At 40.3% G+C, this 19,677-nt stretch overlaps 1 protein-coding gene across 6 annotated transcripts in view; it reads left to right on the forward strand.

The window, feature by feature from the left end:
- cdk19 (cyclin-dependent kinase 19) overlaps positions 1-19,677 on the forward strand; it is a 147,376-nt gene that overhangs the window by 71,611 nt on the left and 56,088 nt on the right. For all 6 annotated transcript variants that reach the window (XM_048596801.1, XM_048596802.1, XM_048596805.1 and 3 more), the window contains 2 exons: positions 10,770-10,913; positions 18,052-18,121. In XM_048596801.1, the coding sequence (XP_048452758.1) occupies positions 10,770-10,913; positions 18,052-18,121 (214 nt within the window). The remainder of the gene's footprint in view (positions 1-10,769; positions 10,914-18,051; positions 18,122-19,677) is intronic.

Raw genomic sequence — 19,677 nt, forward strand, 5'->3', positions numbered from 1 at the left:
CTACATTTGAAGACTACATTCTTGGTCTCTTTATTCAAGAAACGATGTAAATGTGTTGCAGAGTTCAGACGAGGTCTGCTAGATTGAAACATAGAATCAACAGGGTATCTTAAGAATGGTTGAACAGCTTGTTTTCTATGGAATTTAGAAGACTTGATTGAAGTATACAAGGTCCTGAATGGTTTGACAAGGTCCGTAAAGAAAATGACTGATTTACAAGAGTCAATGTTTGAGTAGCTGGGAGGTTACTATTTTAAAGTTAGGGGTCACTGTTTTGAGGAAGGGTCACCGGACCCGAAACGTTAAGTCTAATCTTTTTCTTCATGGATGCTGCCAGACCTGCTGAGTTTTCCAGCAACTTCGGGTTTTGTCACTGCTTTAGGACGGATATGACGAGAAATTACTCTATGCCTCCAAAGTCAGTGGAGGTGGAGTCAATGAGTATTTTTAAGGTGGAGGTAGTTAGATTTTTATGAGGCAATTGACTCCAGGATCTTTGGGACTAGATGGGAATATGAAATTCAAAGCTTATCAGGCATGATCTTATTGAATGGGTGAACAGACAAATTGCCTACTTCTGCTCCTAATTTGCATATTCATACATATACGCTCTCCTCACACCCAACTTGAATTGGGCAGAAAATTCCATTCCTCCATATCTCTGGATCATAGTTCTGGAACACCTATCCAAGAGCCCTGTGGGAGTACCTTGGCACTTGGCCTACTGTGGTTCAAGATCATGACTCACCAATAGTTTTTATATGGGGAAGTAGGAATAGGCAATTTATGCTGGGTGGTAGCAATGTTTCCCTACCTTGAGAGTCAATTTTTAAAAATTGCTTTGGAAAGTGATAGTTTTAGAGGGACTATGATCTCTAAAAGGCCCATTGAGCTTAAGGCTCCATCCTTTCCTAAAATTGCTTCTCACGTATACAATCAAGGGTAGCCTCCACTAACAGTCCAGAGGTTCAGCATAGTCAGTCAGCCACTAAGAGTGGTCAGGGACAGACTCCTCCTCTCATAAGGACTGAGTAGTGAATGGCATGCAGCCCAAAACCCATCATGGCTTATTTTTCTCCTGGAAGGAGAGATTGAATGAGATGGACATGGCTGGTATAGCTGTTAGTGCTGTTGCTGATAAGGTGTCTTCAGTGAGTAATTAGGCAGCACAGAGCCCATGCAAGGTTAGGAGGGCAGGGTTTGAGATGGGTGCGAAAGAGTGAGTGAAGATGGTACATGTAATAATGAGAGGAGTAGAGCAGAGGAGTAGAACCTTGGTAGGAGGGGTGTGCAGTAGCAGGGATAAAATGAGTGGTTAAAAAATACTAGATGGTGACACTTACCCTGGCCGAGGAAAGAAATCATTGACTTTCTTCCTGTATTGCTGTGTGTTCCTCCAAGCAGCTGAGATGGCACATACTCAAATGGCAACTTCACTTAGACTGTCAGGGCCTGTTGGAAGGGCATCCTCTGCCAGTCCTGGAGTAAGATGAAGTCCCTCCTCTGCATCACAATGACCACCAAGACTTCCAGGTGCATGTCTGTAAAGTGAGGTACCAATTTTCCCCTTGTCTGTGTTATGACAGGGAATGGCGGAATGCCTCTGATAATTAAACTAAAACACAAGCCTCAATCTGTTATGACAGGAGTAGGGGTTCCTCTCTAATAATTACCCCTTAAACACCCAGAGAAGCTCATCTTTCCCCTCATAATCCATTAAAAGAGTGGTTAAAAGAAAGAAAATCACTGATCTCCACTTTACAAGTAACAAGAAACAATTTATTTATTTAACCCAACAACGAATAAATTAACAAAATTACTGACAAACCAACAATTCCCTCCTAGGCTACCAACTACTTCCTAACTGGTCTAAATGCGACTAGAATGCTGCTTAAGTAAAGACAAGTCCCACTAATATAAACCCAATTAATAAGAAGAACTAAACTATAACTTAATGTCTCCAAGTTCGTACAGACTGTCATCTGGAATCTTCTGTCATCTCCAGTCTCATCACAAACACCTTTCTTCCATTAATTCTATTGTCAGGGATGTTTTATCTCTAATTTCTTCGATGAGGACTTTGAACTAAAATATTGTGGTACCTTTGATTAATTAGGTGGGCTTTCTCTGAAAGCTGAATGGTGCTAACTCTGGCAGCTGGCAGTTGTCTCTCTCTTTCAGATGGCAGTTGGTTCTCTCTGAATTTCCAAATGCCCTCATCTTATATTACCCGTAATGACGTATCAAATTCTTATAATATCATTGACACCACCAGATTTAGATTCAATTGGCTTTTTGTATCTAGGTGCTTCATTTAAATTAATTGGCCACGTTCAAACTCATTGTCACAACACCAAAACAAGACTGCTGTTTTGCCTGCCACCAGTAAGGCTTTTTTTTAATACACTTGTTTCACTTTTTGAGGCTCTCTGTACTGGCAACTTCAGATGCTGCTCACAGACATTCTTTTTTAAAAAGGTTTCTACGTACAGACAGAGCACAAATCTCTTAATGGAACCACACATCTTAGCTTCCTGCCTTCCACTTCACAGTTACTGTACCCAACTTCATAACACCCCTACATCCAGGCCAAACATCATAAAAGGTGCAGGACAACCATGGACTGACTATGATTTTCCAAGTGCTCAATGGCCTTGGACTGTGGGCGTGGGCACCAGGGATGACGGTCCATTTTGGAATATTGTGGCATTTGCAAGTTCTCCTGGGTGCGGTGAGGGCTAGACTTAGGCTAGCTTTGGATGACGGATGCCATGGGAAGGAGTAGGTAGATAATGAGGTAAGTTTAGAATGATAGTGCGGGATAACTCACCAGGCCTCATGGAGAGAAACCCTCATGAATCTCGACAAAATTGACATCTAGTAAGAAAATGTAAGATTCAGCCCATGGTTACTGGAGATATATATTAATGTCATTAGAAAATGTTTGAGCAGTGACCTGCTCTTCATTTGATTAATTATTTTTATCAGTATGGCCATGATAGACCAATTACCCTCCTCCTGTGCCAGAACAATTCTGTGGTTCTGTGATTAAAACTCAATCATTGAAAATTAATCCTTTTTATGTAAAATAAAGCTTTAGACGAGACATTAAACAAATAGCCCATCTACTTTCTCAGGTGGGCATCAATGGAATAATACAGAGAAGAGTTTTCCCATTTTCTGGTCTGCATTCCAACCCCAACCAATGCCAAAAGTAGAATAACCAATCATTCAATTCATAGTTGTTTGTAGGATGCTGTTTGTGCTGATTTGACTCCTGTAGAGAATATTAACCAGCAGCTCATGTGTCAGGTTCCACTGGCAGAAGAATTTATGTCTCATTGCTACTTGCTGTTTCATTGTGATCTCAGTTTGTTGTCAAAGTTTTAAAACATGTTCCCAGTTGATTTAGCAAATACCAGTGTGTAACTGAGGCCATGTAGATCTTGTTTATGTAAAATAATGTAAATTCTCTCAATTGATCCCCAGCTGTTTGGAATACTGTGATCTAAACCAGACTCTTACTTGATACGAGTGGAGCGCAAAGAATGCTGAGAATTCTCATTGCTGATTATAACTCAGAAAATTACACAGCGGGTAAAGGTATACGGAATAGGACTGGTCTCAGCTAGGATGTGTCTCACAAAAAAAATTACAATCCAGAAAACCATTCAATTTGACTCAATTCTTTCGCCTTGAAAATTCGGTGCTTTCTCCACTTGAGGCAGGAATTGTGAATTTGGAAATTTCCTGTGGGAGATGGTGGGGATGGGATGGAGTTGGGACCCTCACCACATCAGGAACAGGTGTAGCCAGACGCCATGGCAGGTATATTAAAAGGTCTGCTGCCATTTTTTGGCATGTACGAAGTTCTGGACATGAATACTAAGCGCGCTAGCTCACACTCTTTCACTGCCCTTCAGGCACCCCCCCCTCATTCCCATTCAGTTATTGTCACCTCCATAAACCCCCCTCCACCACCAGTAGCAATTTTGAACAGAGTTCATGAGTCCTGTGAAATCATAGATCATAGAAGATCATAGAATCCCTACAGTGTAGAAACAGGTCCTTCACACCGACCCATCCCCTTATAACCCACCTAGGCTCCACATCCCTGGAGACTATGGGCAATTTAGCATGGCCAGTCCACCTACCCTGAACATCTTTGGACTGTAGGAGGAAACTGGAGCACCCGGAGGAAACCAATGCAGACACAGGAAGAATGTGCAAACTTCGCACAGACAGTCGCCGGAGGGTGGAATCAAACCCGGGTTCCTGGCACTGTGAGGCAGCAGGACTAACCACTGAGCCACTGTGCCGCCCCAACTCGTTGGGAAGTCTTACCAATGCTCCACAAACTGTCAAAATAAGGGAACAGCCATTCAGACTCCACTTGGGGGGAAAAAAAAATCTTAATCCTAATTAGGTTGTCATAAAACTGTCAAGATGAACAAAGAACTATTCAACAAAAGGTGATCTTAAGAGCTCATCGTTTCCTTGATGTCTGCATCAATAAACCCTTCTGCACTGCATCCATTAAGGGGATTTGGAGCTCAGCCAAGTAATTTATGGTCCAATTGCATGACTGTGTCAACAATACCTTCAGACCAGAATGCATTAAAACTTTTGAAGTGGTGCAGCTGAAAAGATCAAGGGTGCAACTGGCATAATGATTGCCGAATCTCAATACAGTTAATGCTGAAGAGCACTATATTTACTGGATAACTTAATCTTATTCATCTGAAGACTTTTTCATTTTCACATCACTAGTCAATTTAATGGTAAGTACTTCTTCTAAACAAAGTTCTATCATCGATCATTGCATTAAAATAACATACTTATGATATATGAAGTTAACAGCACCATTTAAACTTAACTATATAAATGTTCCCTACCTCAGAACAGAATAACACCTGGTTCACCATTTTACTGATTAATCTGGTGGTCATTGGCCTTTTCTGAACAAAGCCCTGTCATCAATTATGACATTAAACTTATCATGCTGAATTATATTTTGACATATGCAGTTGGCAACACTGTTTAAACCTATCTGTGAAAAGATCCCTGACTCCAGAAGAAGCTTACATGAGGATTGACAACACCTCTGGTGTGAACCTCTTCTCCTTTAGGAGCCTTTAGAAATCTGTCTTGCTCCAGGAAAATTGTGGCACTTCTGAAATCACCATCACTGCAGCTTGTGAAATCTGCAGTGGAGCTGCTGATGTCTTAATTGCTGCATGTGGGTTTGCACCCTTATACTATGTTTAATGAGACTGGGGTGGGATTCCCAGAATCTGGTCCCTGCTGCTTAGTGTAAAATCTAGCCTCCAATAGAATCATCTTAAATGATTCCAATTTTCCCAACTTCACTACTCCACCTGGAATTTCCTTGATTTCATGAATCAATGAAAAGTTGAGATTCGAAGAAGACATATCAGCCATTTTTTATGATCGTCAACAGTTCGATTTACCAGAATTCCCAATGTGAGAAGATTTTCTTGGTGTCAGTCCTAAATTCACCTTACAACAGTTTAAATCTTGTCTTGCTCTTCCAATTTGGTTTACATTAATTATTCCAATTTAGCACACATCCACACATCCCTAATCTGTGTGAAATATCACAGGAGGTATGGGAGATGTCAGGTGGCACACTTGCCTTTATGCCAATTAAGACACTTGAATGCCTGATTATCAGCTACTTCAGAGTCTAATTCTGCTGTCGCTGGTATTGTACCAAAGGGACGGAGGCACAATCCAAGTTGGAAGCCTGGCTGCTTTAGCTGAGTGGGAATTGTTGGGTAAGGCTTGTGTGAACCTCATTTGTAGGTACTCTTGGCCCATCGAACGCACCCCATTGAAGATCATTGGCCCACTTTAACTCCCCTCAGTGAGCTACTTGAACTCTACCTCTCAGTTCTCTCATTGAGAACTCTTCTAGATTTACCCGAGTTCCTTGGTCTGTTGGGACTGTCTGTAGTGTTAGAAGTGGCCAGTGCTCCCTATTAGATTGACTAAAGCTCTTCAAGGTGAGACAACATCCCAAGATAGGAGTGAAAGTCTGGCCTTAAAGCAGTTAACATTACTCTCACTTTTAAACTACAGCGGGATAGTTGTTGGATCTTGGGTAGGCTCCAGTTGAAGTTTTAGCATTGGGGCAAAGAGTGGGACACCATGTAAAATCTAGCACTTAGGGCTGATGAACAAATACTTCGTCAAAGAGACAGGTTTTATCTCGACTCTAAAGGGAGGAATGAAGACATTTGCAGATCCAGAGCTTTCAAAGGCTGAAAGTGCAACTGACAATATTGAAGCGAAAGAGTCAGAGGCCATAATTGATGAAATATTTTAGTTTGGGGGTTATTGGGCTGGAGGAGCTTATAAAATTGGATGCCATTGCAGTGGCATTGTGCCAATTGCCTACCAACCTCTGCTAATATTAAGACCTTTATTGCATGAGGATTGGCACATAAAAATAGAGAAATTTTGCAATAACTGTATAGTGCATTATGAGACTACTCTTGGAATACTGCATACATGTCTGGTCCATAATGCTGTTAAGGAAGGATATCCTTCATTGGAGGCAGTTCAGGGAAGGACCATAATGCTGATTTTTGGGATAAAGGTGTTACCTTATAAGGAAAGGTTTAGCAGATTCAGCCTATAATCTTTGGAAATTAAAAGAATGAGCAACAATCATATTGAAACGTGTTACTCTGAGGAAGCTTAATAGGGTAGATGATAAGAGGATGTTCCCAGAACTAGGGTGCAAAGCATAAAAATAAGTTGTCTCCCATTCAATGCTGACATGAGGAAGAAAAGCTTCTCAATGTGTCACTAATCTTTGGAATTCCATTCTCCAAAGAATGAAACAGTCGTTGAATGTATTCAGGGCTAAGTTGGACAGATAAAAGGAATATACTGCAGATGCTGGAAATCTGAAATAAAAAGAGGAAATACTGGAGGAACTCAGCAAGTTTGGCAGCATCTATGGAGGTGGAAACAGAGTAAATGTTTCAAGTCCAGTATGACTTCTTCAGAAGTGAAAAGAGCTGGAAAATAGTGTCTTTTATGCTGCTGACAGAGAGGGTGGGATGAGCAATGTGGGAACAGATGGGAGGGTACCAAGGACAAAAAGAGTGCTGATGGTGGTAAAGGAGAGATAGATAGGTGTAAATGTTAGGTGAGAAAAGGAGACAGTGGGTCTTTGCTGCTCAGAGCAAAGCCAACAGGCAACACACAGCTAGGACAGGTGTTGGAGATGGAGCAAGGGTGGAGTTGTATCAAAATGAAGGAAAGAGGTCATGCTCTGAACTTGTTGCACTCAAGTGTTGAGCCCTAGGGGTTGTAAGCTCCCTAAGTGGAAAATGTGGTGTTCTTCCAGCTTACACTGAACTTCATTGGAATGCAGTAGGCGGCCCAGGATGGAAATGTTAGTATTGCAGCAAGGCAGTTTATTGAAATGACAAACAACTGGAAGGTTGGGGTTATTCTTACAGACAGGGGAGGGGGCTACTGCTCTGTAAAGCCACCCACTTTGAGTTTGTTCCTACCAATGTAAAGGAGACCAAATTGTGAGCAGTGAATGCAGTAAACTAGTTTGGAAAAGGTACAAGTAAAATGTTGCTTTACAAGGAAGATGGGCTTGGGGCATTGGACAGTGAAGAGGGCAGAGGTGAAAGGGCAAGCTTTACACTGTCTGTGATTGCTTGGGAAGATACCATGGGGTGTGGTATTTCTGAGTTAGAAAAAGGAATCAAGAGTAGTGAAAGTTGGGCAAGAACCCAATCAAATCAGATCATATTGAATGAAGAAGCAGGCTCAAGGAGCCAAATAGTCTGCAAGTGCTCCTGTTTCTTATGTTCTTATGCTAGGTGACTGCCTGTTGTGTGACCATTCAATGACCACTTAAAGACCTCTTCCCCTCTTCACTGCTCACCCCATGCCACAGGGAGTTCACCTGTATTGGGAGCTGCCATCACCACCAGCTTCTTTTCTCACATTTCTGCTTCCACTCCTCCTTACTGGGGTTTTCCAGACTGGCCGCAGTAGGAGATTCAAATTTACTTTCTAATCCAGTTCCATTGAATATTGTTGGGAACTATCTGTGCAGTTCGCAATGCTCCCGATAACGATGCTAGGACTAGATAGCTGTAAGTTATCTGATTGACTGATAGCTCCCAGATCGGTTTGGAATGCCCTCCTTAAGCTCATTTACAGGCTGTGACCATAAAATCAGATCATAATGACTCAGACATGTGGCAGCCATCTTGCTATAACTTCATTCCATGTGAAATTCTAGCCAATGACAAGAATTGTAAAATTTAGGTAGAGATAGACCATCAGCCTACGATCAGTGAACACAGGAATGATGGATGATGGAATCTCAACAATTCTCTCTCATGTCAGCCAACCAGATTCAAAGCCTCCTGACAGCTGGGGAGCAGATAGCAAATCAGCAGTTTCATAGGGTTAATGAACATTCAGAGGAGCATCGGACATTGCTAGTTGAACATTGGTCAAGAGTAAATTTTGATTATTGTGGGATGGATAGAATATTGTAGGGCTGTGGAACTTTGTTGCTAAATCAGGGAGGAGTGAGACTTTTTCAGGTTGGCAAGATGTAATGAGTGGGTGTGACAGGAATTTGCTTTCAGACCTCAATTTACAGAAGTAACTCGGATAAAGAAATGGAAGATATGGTTGCAAAATTTTTCTGATGACATAAAGAGAGGTGGGGAAGTAAGGTTTGAAGAGGACACAAGGAGGCTAGAAAAGATTTAGATAGGTTAAGTGAATGGGCTAAGATGTGGCAAATGGAGTCAAATGTGGGAAAATGTGAAGTTGTTCATTTTGGAGGAAGAATGAAAAAAAGAAGCATACTTTTAAATAGTGAGAGATTGCAGAGCTCTGAGATTAAAAAAAGTCTGGGTATCCTCGTACAAGAATGCAAAAGGTTAATATTTAGGTACAATGAGTAGTTAGGAAAGTTAATAGAATTTTTTTTATTGCAAGTGGAATTGAAAACAAAAATGGGGAGGTTTTGCTTCAGTTAGCTTGGGTGCTAGTGAGACTACCTCTGGTGTACTGTGCAATGTATTGATGACCTTATTGAAGGAAAATTGCAAATTTGTGGAGGGTAGTTTAGAGAAAATTTACTAGACTATTACCTGGAATGTGCAGACTGTCTTATGAGAAAAAGTTGAACAGGCTGGTTTTTATTGGAGTTTAGATGAGTAAGAGATAACTTGATTGAAACATGTACGATCCTGATGGATGTTGACAGGATAGATGTGGAGATATCTTCTTTTATAGGAGAATGTCCCAGTTCAAAAAACAGGGGTCACTCATTTAAAATAGAGATGAGACAATTATCTTTTTCTCTCAGAAGATTGGAACTCACTTTCTGAAAAGGTGGTGGAAACAGAGTCTTTGAATATTTTTTAAGACAGAGGTAGAGAGATTCTTGTTAAGTAAGGTGGTGAAAGATTATCAGGGGTAAGCAGAAATGTGGATTGAGGTTACAGTCAGATTAGCCGTGATCTTGCTGAATGACAGAGCAGCCTTGAGGGACCGAATGGCCTACGGCTACTCTATTTCATATGGTTCTGTGTACCTTGTGAGGCTTTAGTGATGAGAGGATGTCTGTTTGATTGCCATGATGGGCTGGGGTGTTGTATGCCCTCCTGTTCTTCCTGGCCCATGAGCAGTGTATAAAGGTATTTCGCTCATGAATCTGGCCCCCATTGCCTCTGTTCATCCACCAAATAGCTTGGCCTCTGGACATCCAGCCTGGGGAAGTAACAAATAAGAAATGAATTAAAATGAGAGTACACAGTCTCCTGAGAATGGATTGATTTGCCTGCAACACTCCCATCCTTCACCAACCTCCATCCCACCAACCTTTGTTAAAACTGGAAGTAGCCTTTCTCACTCTCGTTGACCCCAGATGATCATATCGTTTGACATCCAAATACACCTCAGAAATCAGTTTTTCAAAAAAAAATCCTCTTTTTTAGTCTCCGAGAATTATGAACTATTGCCTAACAAAGAATAGTCTTTTTTCAGACATCAAATGTCACTGTGTAATTCAGTGTGCAGTTATGTGCTACACTCTGCTTCATTCCTTCAATATGCTTATACAGCTGAGGTAAGTTGCATTCAGATTGTGTGGAAGCTGAAAACCCTTTCTTGAGTTTTACATTTGTTTTTGAATAGATTTTTCTTGAGTGAGGGAGAGATCAGTGCTACTATTTTGTATCAGCAGTAACCAGTAAAACATCTGGCCAGATGCAGATGAACTCTTATCCCCAAAAGGTCATCTATGTAAACAGGTTTTCATTGTAAGGACAGAAACATACTTTACATCTCCAAATCTTAAACCTGTGCAGTTATTTTGTCTTTCTGAAATGGTCACAATAGATAATTTCAGAATTCCTATACGTTTACTATTTTGCAAATACCAGCCCATCATGGTGCTATTTGGTCCTGAAATAGCAAGAATGATGAGACAATTTTGACCTTTTCAGTCAACATCTTCAATTGGCACATTTACGAAGGATCTGACAGGGTATAGTATATTATTTTCTTTCTAGATATTGTAAAGCCAAAAGGTATATTACTTGTTTCCTGTAGAATTCCATTTGAACAGAATTAATTGAAAACTTATACCACAATAGAACTATCAGAACAATAACGCAAACACGTTATGGATAAATGAATTTTTCATTGTACTTTTCTGTCTCATTTTATTTCTCATCTTTTTAATTTAGATATCTGGGCAATTGGATGCATTTTTGCAGAACTTTTGACATCAGAACCCATTTTTCATTGTCGCCAGGAAGATATCAAAACAAGTAATCCTTTTCACCATGATCAATTGGATCGTATTTTCAGTGTTATGGGATTTCCGGCTGGTGAGTTTGTTTTCTTGATGCTTACTAGAATTTCAAGCAGGAAATAGGCTTGATGTAGTTTATAATAAAGCTTTTATGTTGTTACATTGAAGTGAAACCTACACTGGTCTAATAATTGGAGGTCCTAAAAGGAGGGATACTCAATGCTGTAATACGTTATTGAACAAGGTATCCTTATTAGGTAATACAAGATTATTTAGATATCAAAGATTTTAGATTAACCTTTCTATGTGATATTTTATGTCGGGGAAAATTGATCTAAATTTGAACACAAATCCAACCTCCTCGTTGTAAGGTGAAATAGAAATATGAATTAATTATATGTAGAGATCGAATCAAAACAAAATTATGGCACAGTATGAGACCACTTAACCCATTGAAAGATGGACATGTTGTGGGAGGGTAGAATAGATAAGAAGGCATGTTGTGATAAAGATTTAAGGAATCTCCAAGAGGATGTAGGTTGTGAATGGACACACAACTTGGCAGATGGAGAAAAGTGTGAGGTTATGAACTTTGGTGTGAAGAAGAAAAACTAATACTTAAATGATGAGAGACTCTAAAATCTGCATATTGTGGCTTGGAAATATATTACTATTCTTTCATTGTTGCTGGGTCAAAATCCTGGGATGAATTCCCTCCCAAAGGGCAGTGTGGGCCTACCAGCAGCACATGCACTAAAGTGGTTCAAGAAGGCAGCTCATCACCACCTTGTATGGGCAGCTAGGGATGGTCAATAAATGCTGGCCAGCCAGCAATGCTGACAACCCAGAAAGGAATAAAAAAAGGACCTGGATATTTTTGCACACAAAACATAAAACATTAGCATGCAGATACGGCAAGTAGTTAAAAATGCAATGGAATTTTGGTCTTTATTGCTACTGGGCTGGTGTTTGAAAACAAGTTTTGTTACAAATATTTAGGGTGATGTATAATTTTGATCCCTGTGTTTAAAAATTGATATACTAGCATTGGAGGCACTTCAAAAGAGACTCACTAAATTCCTGGGATAAAAATGGTTAAAAAGGTGAGGTGTATTCAATAGCATGTAGAAAAATGAAAGGTGACCTTATTGAACTTAAAGATGTTGACAATGTGTTTCCATTAGTGAGGGAATCTCAAACTATGGGACATAGTTACAGAATTGGGGGACACTCTTCTAAAACTGGGAAGCAAAGAAATTTCTTCTCCCAGAGGGTAGTGAATATCTGAAATTTTCTATCCCAGAAGTTGTGGAGGTTAGATTGCTGAAAATATTTAAAAAGGATGTAGGCAGAGTTTTGAAATATCAGGAAGTTGAGAGTTATGATAAGCTGGCACAAGAGAGAAGTTGAGGCCTGCAGCACATGATCATGATCTTGTTGAATGATGGCACAGGCTTGAGTGCCCAAAAGGCTTACTTCTGCTCCTTTTTCTTGTGCTCTTAAGTATCTGCACTGCCTGAAAATGAGCCACAGAGCCTAATCCCAGCATTTGGTCTGTAGCAATGCAGGTTATTGCATCTGAGATGGATTATAGACACCTTTTAAATGGTCTCTGACTCACCGCCCTTTCAGGCATGAGTGCCAGGTCCTTACCACCCACTCAGTGAAAGCATTTTCCTTGTATCCCCTCTAATCTTTCTGCCTATCACTTTAAATCTGTGCCAGTTGGTCATTTGTCCTTGCCCAAGATAAATAGATTTTTTTCTCCACTCTGTCTGGGCCCCTCTCAGTTTTGTACATCAAACCTTCAACCACCATCTAAGGAGAACAATCCCAGTTCATCCAATCTTTCTTCCTAATTTATTTTTCCAGTTCCGGAATCAGGTAGTGGATTTAATTTTTACTTAAATATCCTTGCATGCTAGGATTAAAACTACATAAATACTAAGGTTGAGGGCGTGGGTATTGTACAGTGCTCTGTCAATTGCAACATTAATATTATTTCCAGTGTTTCAAGAAGGCTGTACATTTCAGCCAAAAAACAATATATGCCCTCTTGTTTCTTTTTAAAATGGAAGCTCACACTGTCCTATTTGTATGCAAAACAATACATTGGATCTGCTTATAAACAATAAAACAATTCTATTACCAATAAGACTGTTTTGATAAAAAGTTGTTAAAATATTCCAATCAAGCATTTCAACAGTTTGACTTACAAAAATGGTATATAGAAAATAGCCGTCTTTTACATGTACTGTGGGATAAGTTTTCACTCCAGTTTCAGGTACAGTGTCCTCATTGTAAGATCTTTTATCAGCAAAAGTAAGTAAGCATTAGTTACAAAGTATGAGAAATTAGAAGTCACACGACACCAGGTTATAGTTCAACAGGTTTATTTGGAATCATATAAGCTTTAAGAGCGCAGCCCCTTCGTCAGGTGCAGTGAGAGAGCAAGGCACGCAGTCAGAGAGATCAAGGGCAGGGAGATCAAAAGATCATACAACTGGTGTGAGTGGAGTGTCAGATGATAAGTCTCTGCAGGTGACCAGGAGTGTTAGATGATGTGTGAAGTGTTTATAAAATCAATGTCAGTGCTGTGCTGGCATGACAAACAGGCAGAGCCATAGGAATATACAAACGGTGACATCTCGGGTCAGACACAGAATTGTAGGTGTGAGGCTTTGTTCAGAATCTGTCTCAGGGTTTTAACCTGGAATCAGGGTGTTTTATTCCAAAAGATTTGTAAGATGCCACACTGACTGACTACAAATTGTTTTTTGAACAAAATAGAACGTATCTGCAAATAAACAAACATTTGGATGAAATGGTGTGTGTGTGTGTGTGTGTGTGTGTGTGAGTGATAAGTAATTCAAAACTGTACAAACTAGTTAAGGTAAAGAGATCATAACAATATATCAAGGTCATGCTGTCAAAACAGCAAAATAAGGAAGATTTTACAGATCGAGAATGGTTTGGGGGGGTCACTTGTAGCGCGAAATGAACCCAAAATCAAGGTTGAGGCCGTATTATTGGGTACGAAACTTGGCTATCAGTCTCTGTTCAGCGATTCTGCTTTGTTGTGTATCTCAGAGTCCACATTGGAGGACACTTACCCGAAGATCAGAGGCTGAATGCCCTTGACCGCTGAAGTGTTCCAAAGTACAGGAGTGAGAATATGCTTTACACAACACATGGATCTTCTTACTTTGGATGAAAGTCATTTTGAGATACCTTAAAATTGAAAGTGTCAAAACACTTATCTACATGGATTAACAGCTCATTAAAACCACAACTCACTAAAATTAAATCAGCTTTCCTAATTAATTTAAACTCGATTAAGAAAGTCATAAATTTGACAATATTCACTTTGTCCTGGACTCAGGGCTAAGTATTTGCTGCTCTGTCCTATAGCTGTAAATGACCTTTGCATTGAGTTGTGTTGTAAGCTCTCCAAATACGGTTAAATTATTGAAGGAGAGAAAGGAAGGTTATGGCTAGGTGTCACGTTAAAGTCCAAGTGGTTAAAAGGAGGAGGTAGACTGTTTCTGCAGGGCATGGTAGAGCCCCAGTTGACTGAGCGCAGAATGCCTGTGATGCAAGACCTTGTTAATGGATACACAGCAGCTGTTTGTGGCTCATGTTAAAGGGCACACTGTAAAGGGGATTGGGGTTTAGTGGAGTGAGACTGAGGCTCTGTCCATCCAGGGGTTTGAGAAACTGAAAGTAGGAGCAACAGTAGACCATTTGGCCCTTCGAGCCTGTTCTGCCATTCATTATGGTTATGGCTGATTGAGTTAGCCAATAACAAAAACAGATATTACTGGAAAAGTTCAGCAGGTTTGGCAGCATTTGTGAAGAAAAAATCAGAGTTAACATTTTGGGTCCGGTTACCCTTCGTCAGAACGGTTTTTATCTAATTCAATAGTCTGTTCCCACTTTTCTTCCATGTTCTTTGATCCCTTTAGCTCTAAGTTGCTGCTGGGTCATCATTTGTGTCTCATCCCTAGTCGCCTTTGAGGAGATGGTAGTGAGCTGCCTTTTTGAACTGTTGCAGCCCATTTGGTGTAGGTACCCCAACAGTGGAGCTATAGACTTGCAGTGAGTGAAGGCCTGACCACATTACCTTCAAGTAGAAACAAAGAAAATAGGAAAATATGGCCCTTGATCCTCTAGTGCCAGAAGGTCCCAGCATGGAGTAGAATGTCCTGCCCACCTGCCCCAAAGGTTTCACGGTTAAACTCATGAAACAACTCACATGGATGTGTAATGATCTGAAAAGCGGTTGATCGAGCAAGAAAACTCATCCGAGGCCTGGTGGAAGTGATGACCTGTAACACATCCAGCACTATACTCTAAAATGAAAACTCCCAGCTTTCACCTCTGTTCTCAGGATAAGATTGATGCATTTAATAGTTCAGAGGCAGCTGATTAACTTTAGTCTCCTTGAATCTGAACTAAAATGGTCAATAGAATAAGAATGTCATCATACTGCTCGGCCAGAATTATTTTTTAATTGTCAATTTTTTTTCTTCCTTTACCGAGAATAAGAACCATTTACAATCATAATTATTAATAAAGGAGAATGTCTTCAATTTCCTGTAAACATTTAGGTTCAGTCATGTTTGCTGCTGTGCTTGTGTTTTAAAAGTTTTATTTTGTCTGATTTCTCTTTCAGTGTTTGGCAGTGGTGGTTAGGCTAATTAACCAAGTTGAGTCCTATGGAATTAGAGGGCAGACTCTAGGATGGACAAAGCATAATTTAATGCTTAAATGCACAGGGATGTAATTGATGGTAGTGGTTCTGCATGGAGTCAGCTGCTGGTTGATTCCTGTAGGCATCAGTATTTGGATCATTGCTCTTCACTTTAATAATTATCTGGATGTGGGCGTTCAAGGAACAGTCAGCAGGTTCACAGGTAATATAATGGGTGAGGAATTGGGTTCTTTGGCATCTACTTTTTGGATGCTACTAGTAGCTTTAGGGCTCCAAAGTGGTGTTGGTAGTGCATATGCACACTTGTGAGGTGAATAGCACGGGATCTTGTATTTGAATGCATTAGTGTGCAAACACAGCATCCTCCAGAAGTATGCAAAGCATGTATATCATGACATCAGTCAGCATGAATGCTTAGAATGTAAATAATAGATTTCAAAACTGAGAGGTTAAAACCAAAGAATGTTAAGATATTAATCTGTTAAAATTCTCAATTTGTGAACCACTTCTTCAAATTGGAAATTATACACCCTTCCACTACTTAAACCACAAATAGTTGAGCCCAGTTGTAAATGATTGTCCAGTTATAATTTGCCAATCTGAAAATAGCTCAGTTAGCCAGTCCTTTATCCATGCTAATATATAACCCCAATACCATATATTTTTATCTTGAGTAGTAACCTTTTACATGGCACTTTATTGATGTTGGAGCGTTAAACGTATTACTGGTATGAGGCTGTTGCTGATTCTTTGGCCACTGGGAGTAGGAAATTGCATCATCCAGAAAATCCTGCCCTCGGAGATCTTCAAAAATTACAACCAATGCATCTACTATCTTTACACTTCTTTTAAGAACCTAGAAGGCAGCTCATCAGGTCCAGGGCACTTACCAGCAATAAGTCTTGTTTAGTATTCTTTTATTTTTTCTTTAGTATTCGCGTTTGTTCGAAGTTTCTCAGCCTTTTGGACTCTTGATTTTCAGCTAGTGTCAGAATGCTTTTCTTGTTTGCTACTATAAAGTCATACAAAATACTTGTTCAAACTCTATCGTTCCCTGGTTTGGCACTACTAGTTCCCCGAATTCTACTTACAGCAACCTCCCCACCCCCCGAACCCCCACCACCACCACCACCACCACTCCCTTGGTGGGGGCCTAATATTCCTTTTAACTATTTATCTCCTTTTCATATTCTTGTAGAAGCATTCACTGTTTATTTCTTTATTTCTTAATAGTCTTCTCTCATAGTCCAAATTCTTTTTTTTAAAAGAATGATTTTTAAGATATCCTTTGCAGATTTCTAAACCTTTCCAGATCTTCTGCCCTACTACTAATCTTCACAGCATGTAAACCTGTTCTTTCAATTTAATAAACTCCAACCCGATTTCCTCAGCCAGTCACAGATTATACCACTTTCTGTTTGAGTCTTTCTTCCACGATGGAAAGTTTTTGAAAGTTGTGAAAATCCTCCTTGAATGGCTGCCACTATTTTTCCATGATTATTGCAGTATCTTTCGTGCAAGCCCCCATTATTTCTTGATGCATACTCTACCTTACTGTCTATTAACTATTAGAAGGTCTGTATACAGCTCCCACAAATGACTTCTATTAATTGCTATTTCTTATCTCCACCTAATTTGATTCTACCATATCAGAAAAGTGTCCATTTTCATATCCATTCATTTGAAAATCTGATGGATGCACTAACTAATGATCAGGGGTCCGAAATAAACTTGAACGTAGTCAACAATTAAGTAGTGTTCTTATTTATAAAAGTTCTCTTAAAGCTTGTAAATGTCAGTGCATTCATAATATAAATTTGAAGATACTTGCGATCATCTCAAGATTTTACCTAATCTTCTTCTTCTATGTCAGTGCTTCCCAAGCTGTTTGCTAATTTGATCTTATTTTAACGCATACAATAACAACTTCATCCCATACACACACCACACACAGACACACAGACACACACACACAGTAATTAGCCCCTCCTTCCTAAACATATACACAGAGGACACAGTAGTCACCGCCACACCCCACACCGCACACAATATTAATGACCCTGTCTCTCCCACTTTGATTAAGTTGGCCATTCCTGTCAAAATGCAATTAGCCTGGGACAAAGAGCCTGTCCAACAGGCAGACAGGAGCAGAAACATGTCAGAACTAAGCCATCTGACTGTTTCTTTTCCACACTCTAGACAATAATTCAGTCAGTCATTGAATTACTGCCAATTTATTGCAGTGTCCCAAATGATGCTTAAAAGTTGAGGCTAGCTGAAAAAAAATTCCAGATGCGTATTTCTGGATTCCAGAGTTTTGAGTTGAAGAGTTTACCGTGTGGTAGAATCAAAAGTAACTCCTACTTGATCTCCAACATGATTCAAACAACCCCAGTTTGTAGCATGTTTTTCAGACTGTTATGAAAGTTGAAGGGAATAATCTGTTTTGCAAATATTGCATGCACGTGTCCTTGGTACATATTTGTTCTCTTTTTGCAAGATAAAGACTGGGAAGACATCCGCAAGATGCCCGAATACCCAACTCTGCAGAAAGACTTCAGGAGAACAACGTAAGTTTTAAAGTGCCCACCACTGTCTGATTCTGGTGTCTGGGATGGATATTGTGCAACACTTGTGTCGTAGAGCTTTTTGACAGGCTCCTTGACAGTACGAATAAATGTCCTTGGGCCTGTTGTGTACACACTTGTCATCAATAATCTATCTATTCTAATCCCATTTGCCAGCACTTTTTTTTAAATATAGAATCCCTACAGTGTGGGTACAGGCCCTTTGGCCCAACAAATCCACACCAACTGTCAGAGCATCCCACCCAGACCCGTTCCTCATAACCCACGTAACCTGCACATCCTTGAACACTATGGGCAATTTAGCACGCCCAATCCACCTAGCCTGCACATCTTTGCACTGTGGGAGGAAACCGGAGCACGGGGAGAACGTGCAAACTCCACACAGCCAGTTACCCAAGGGCAGAATTGAACCCGGGTCCCTGCGCTGTGAGGCAGCAGTGCTAACCTCTGGGCCACCGTGCTGCCCTGAAAGCCTACTGCATGGGTGAAGCAGGAGGGAAAGACTTACATTCTTGGGCATTTACATAATTTCAAGAGGACTGGAAGAGATTGCAATGGTGTGAATCCACCAATGACAATGATTTGGAGAATGAGTAAATTGAGCAGTGGGAAAGACAATGGCTAATGTGAATAGAGTGTGAGAAATATCCTGAGACAAGAGGGTGAAATTCAATAAAGCATTGGAACAGAAATGGAAATTAAAGGATATCAGCAGAAAATAAGGAGAAATCTTTTGAAACAGTGAGAAATAAATCGATTTATAGTTATACCGCAGGGAAACATATTCTTCGGTCCAACTTGTCCATGCCAACCAGGTTTCCCAAATTAAACTACTCCTATTTGCCTGTGTTTGACCCATATCCCTCTAAACCTTTCCTATTCATGTACCTGTCCAAATATTTTTTAAATGTTGTAATTGTACCTGCATCTTCCACTTCCTCTGGTAGTTCATCCCATATCCCTTCCATGTACAGGGAGCAAGTTCAGTGTTTGCAGATGATACTAATTTGGGAGTGTAAGAATCTGTGAGGAGGACAGTAGAGAATTTCAAAACAGTGAGCAGACAGGTGGCAGATGAAGTTCAATGCAGAGAAGTGTGAAGTGATACACTTTGGTAAAAGGTAAAGTCACCCTACTGGTCCTACTGGGTCATAGCATTGTTCTCTCGTTAGAGAGAGATGACTGGTAGTGGTTTAACCTGAGGGTCACCCACGCCTCAGGTGAGGGGAGAGATTGAGTAGGAGAGTCCTTTCACAGTATTCCAGCCAGTGCAAGAATTGAACCCAGACTGTTGGGATTACTCTGCACCATAAACCAGCTGCCCAGCCAAATGAACTAACGTCCTGATCCCCCACTTTGTTTCTCTGTGATCTTTGTACCAATATAAATTAGACTACTGTTCTAAAGGGTGTGCAGGAGGACAAAGATCTGTGTGTATATTAACATTAATCATTAAAGGTGCAGGGCAGGTACAGAAAACAATTGACAAATCATGCAGTATCCTAGGTTTAATAATAGGAACACAGAGTACAAGAGCA

The sequence above is a fragment of the Rhincodon typus genome, chromosome 5 (assembly GCF_021869965.1).
Source record: "Rhincodon typus isolate 14 chromosome 5, sRhiTyp1.1, whole genome shotgun sequence".
Taxonomy (NCBI): domain Eukaryota; kingdom Metazoa; phylum Chordata; class Chondrichthyes; order Orectolobiformes; family Rhincodontidae; genus Rhincodon; species Rhincodon typus.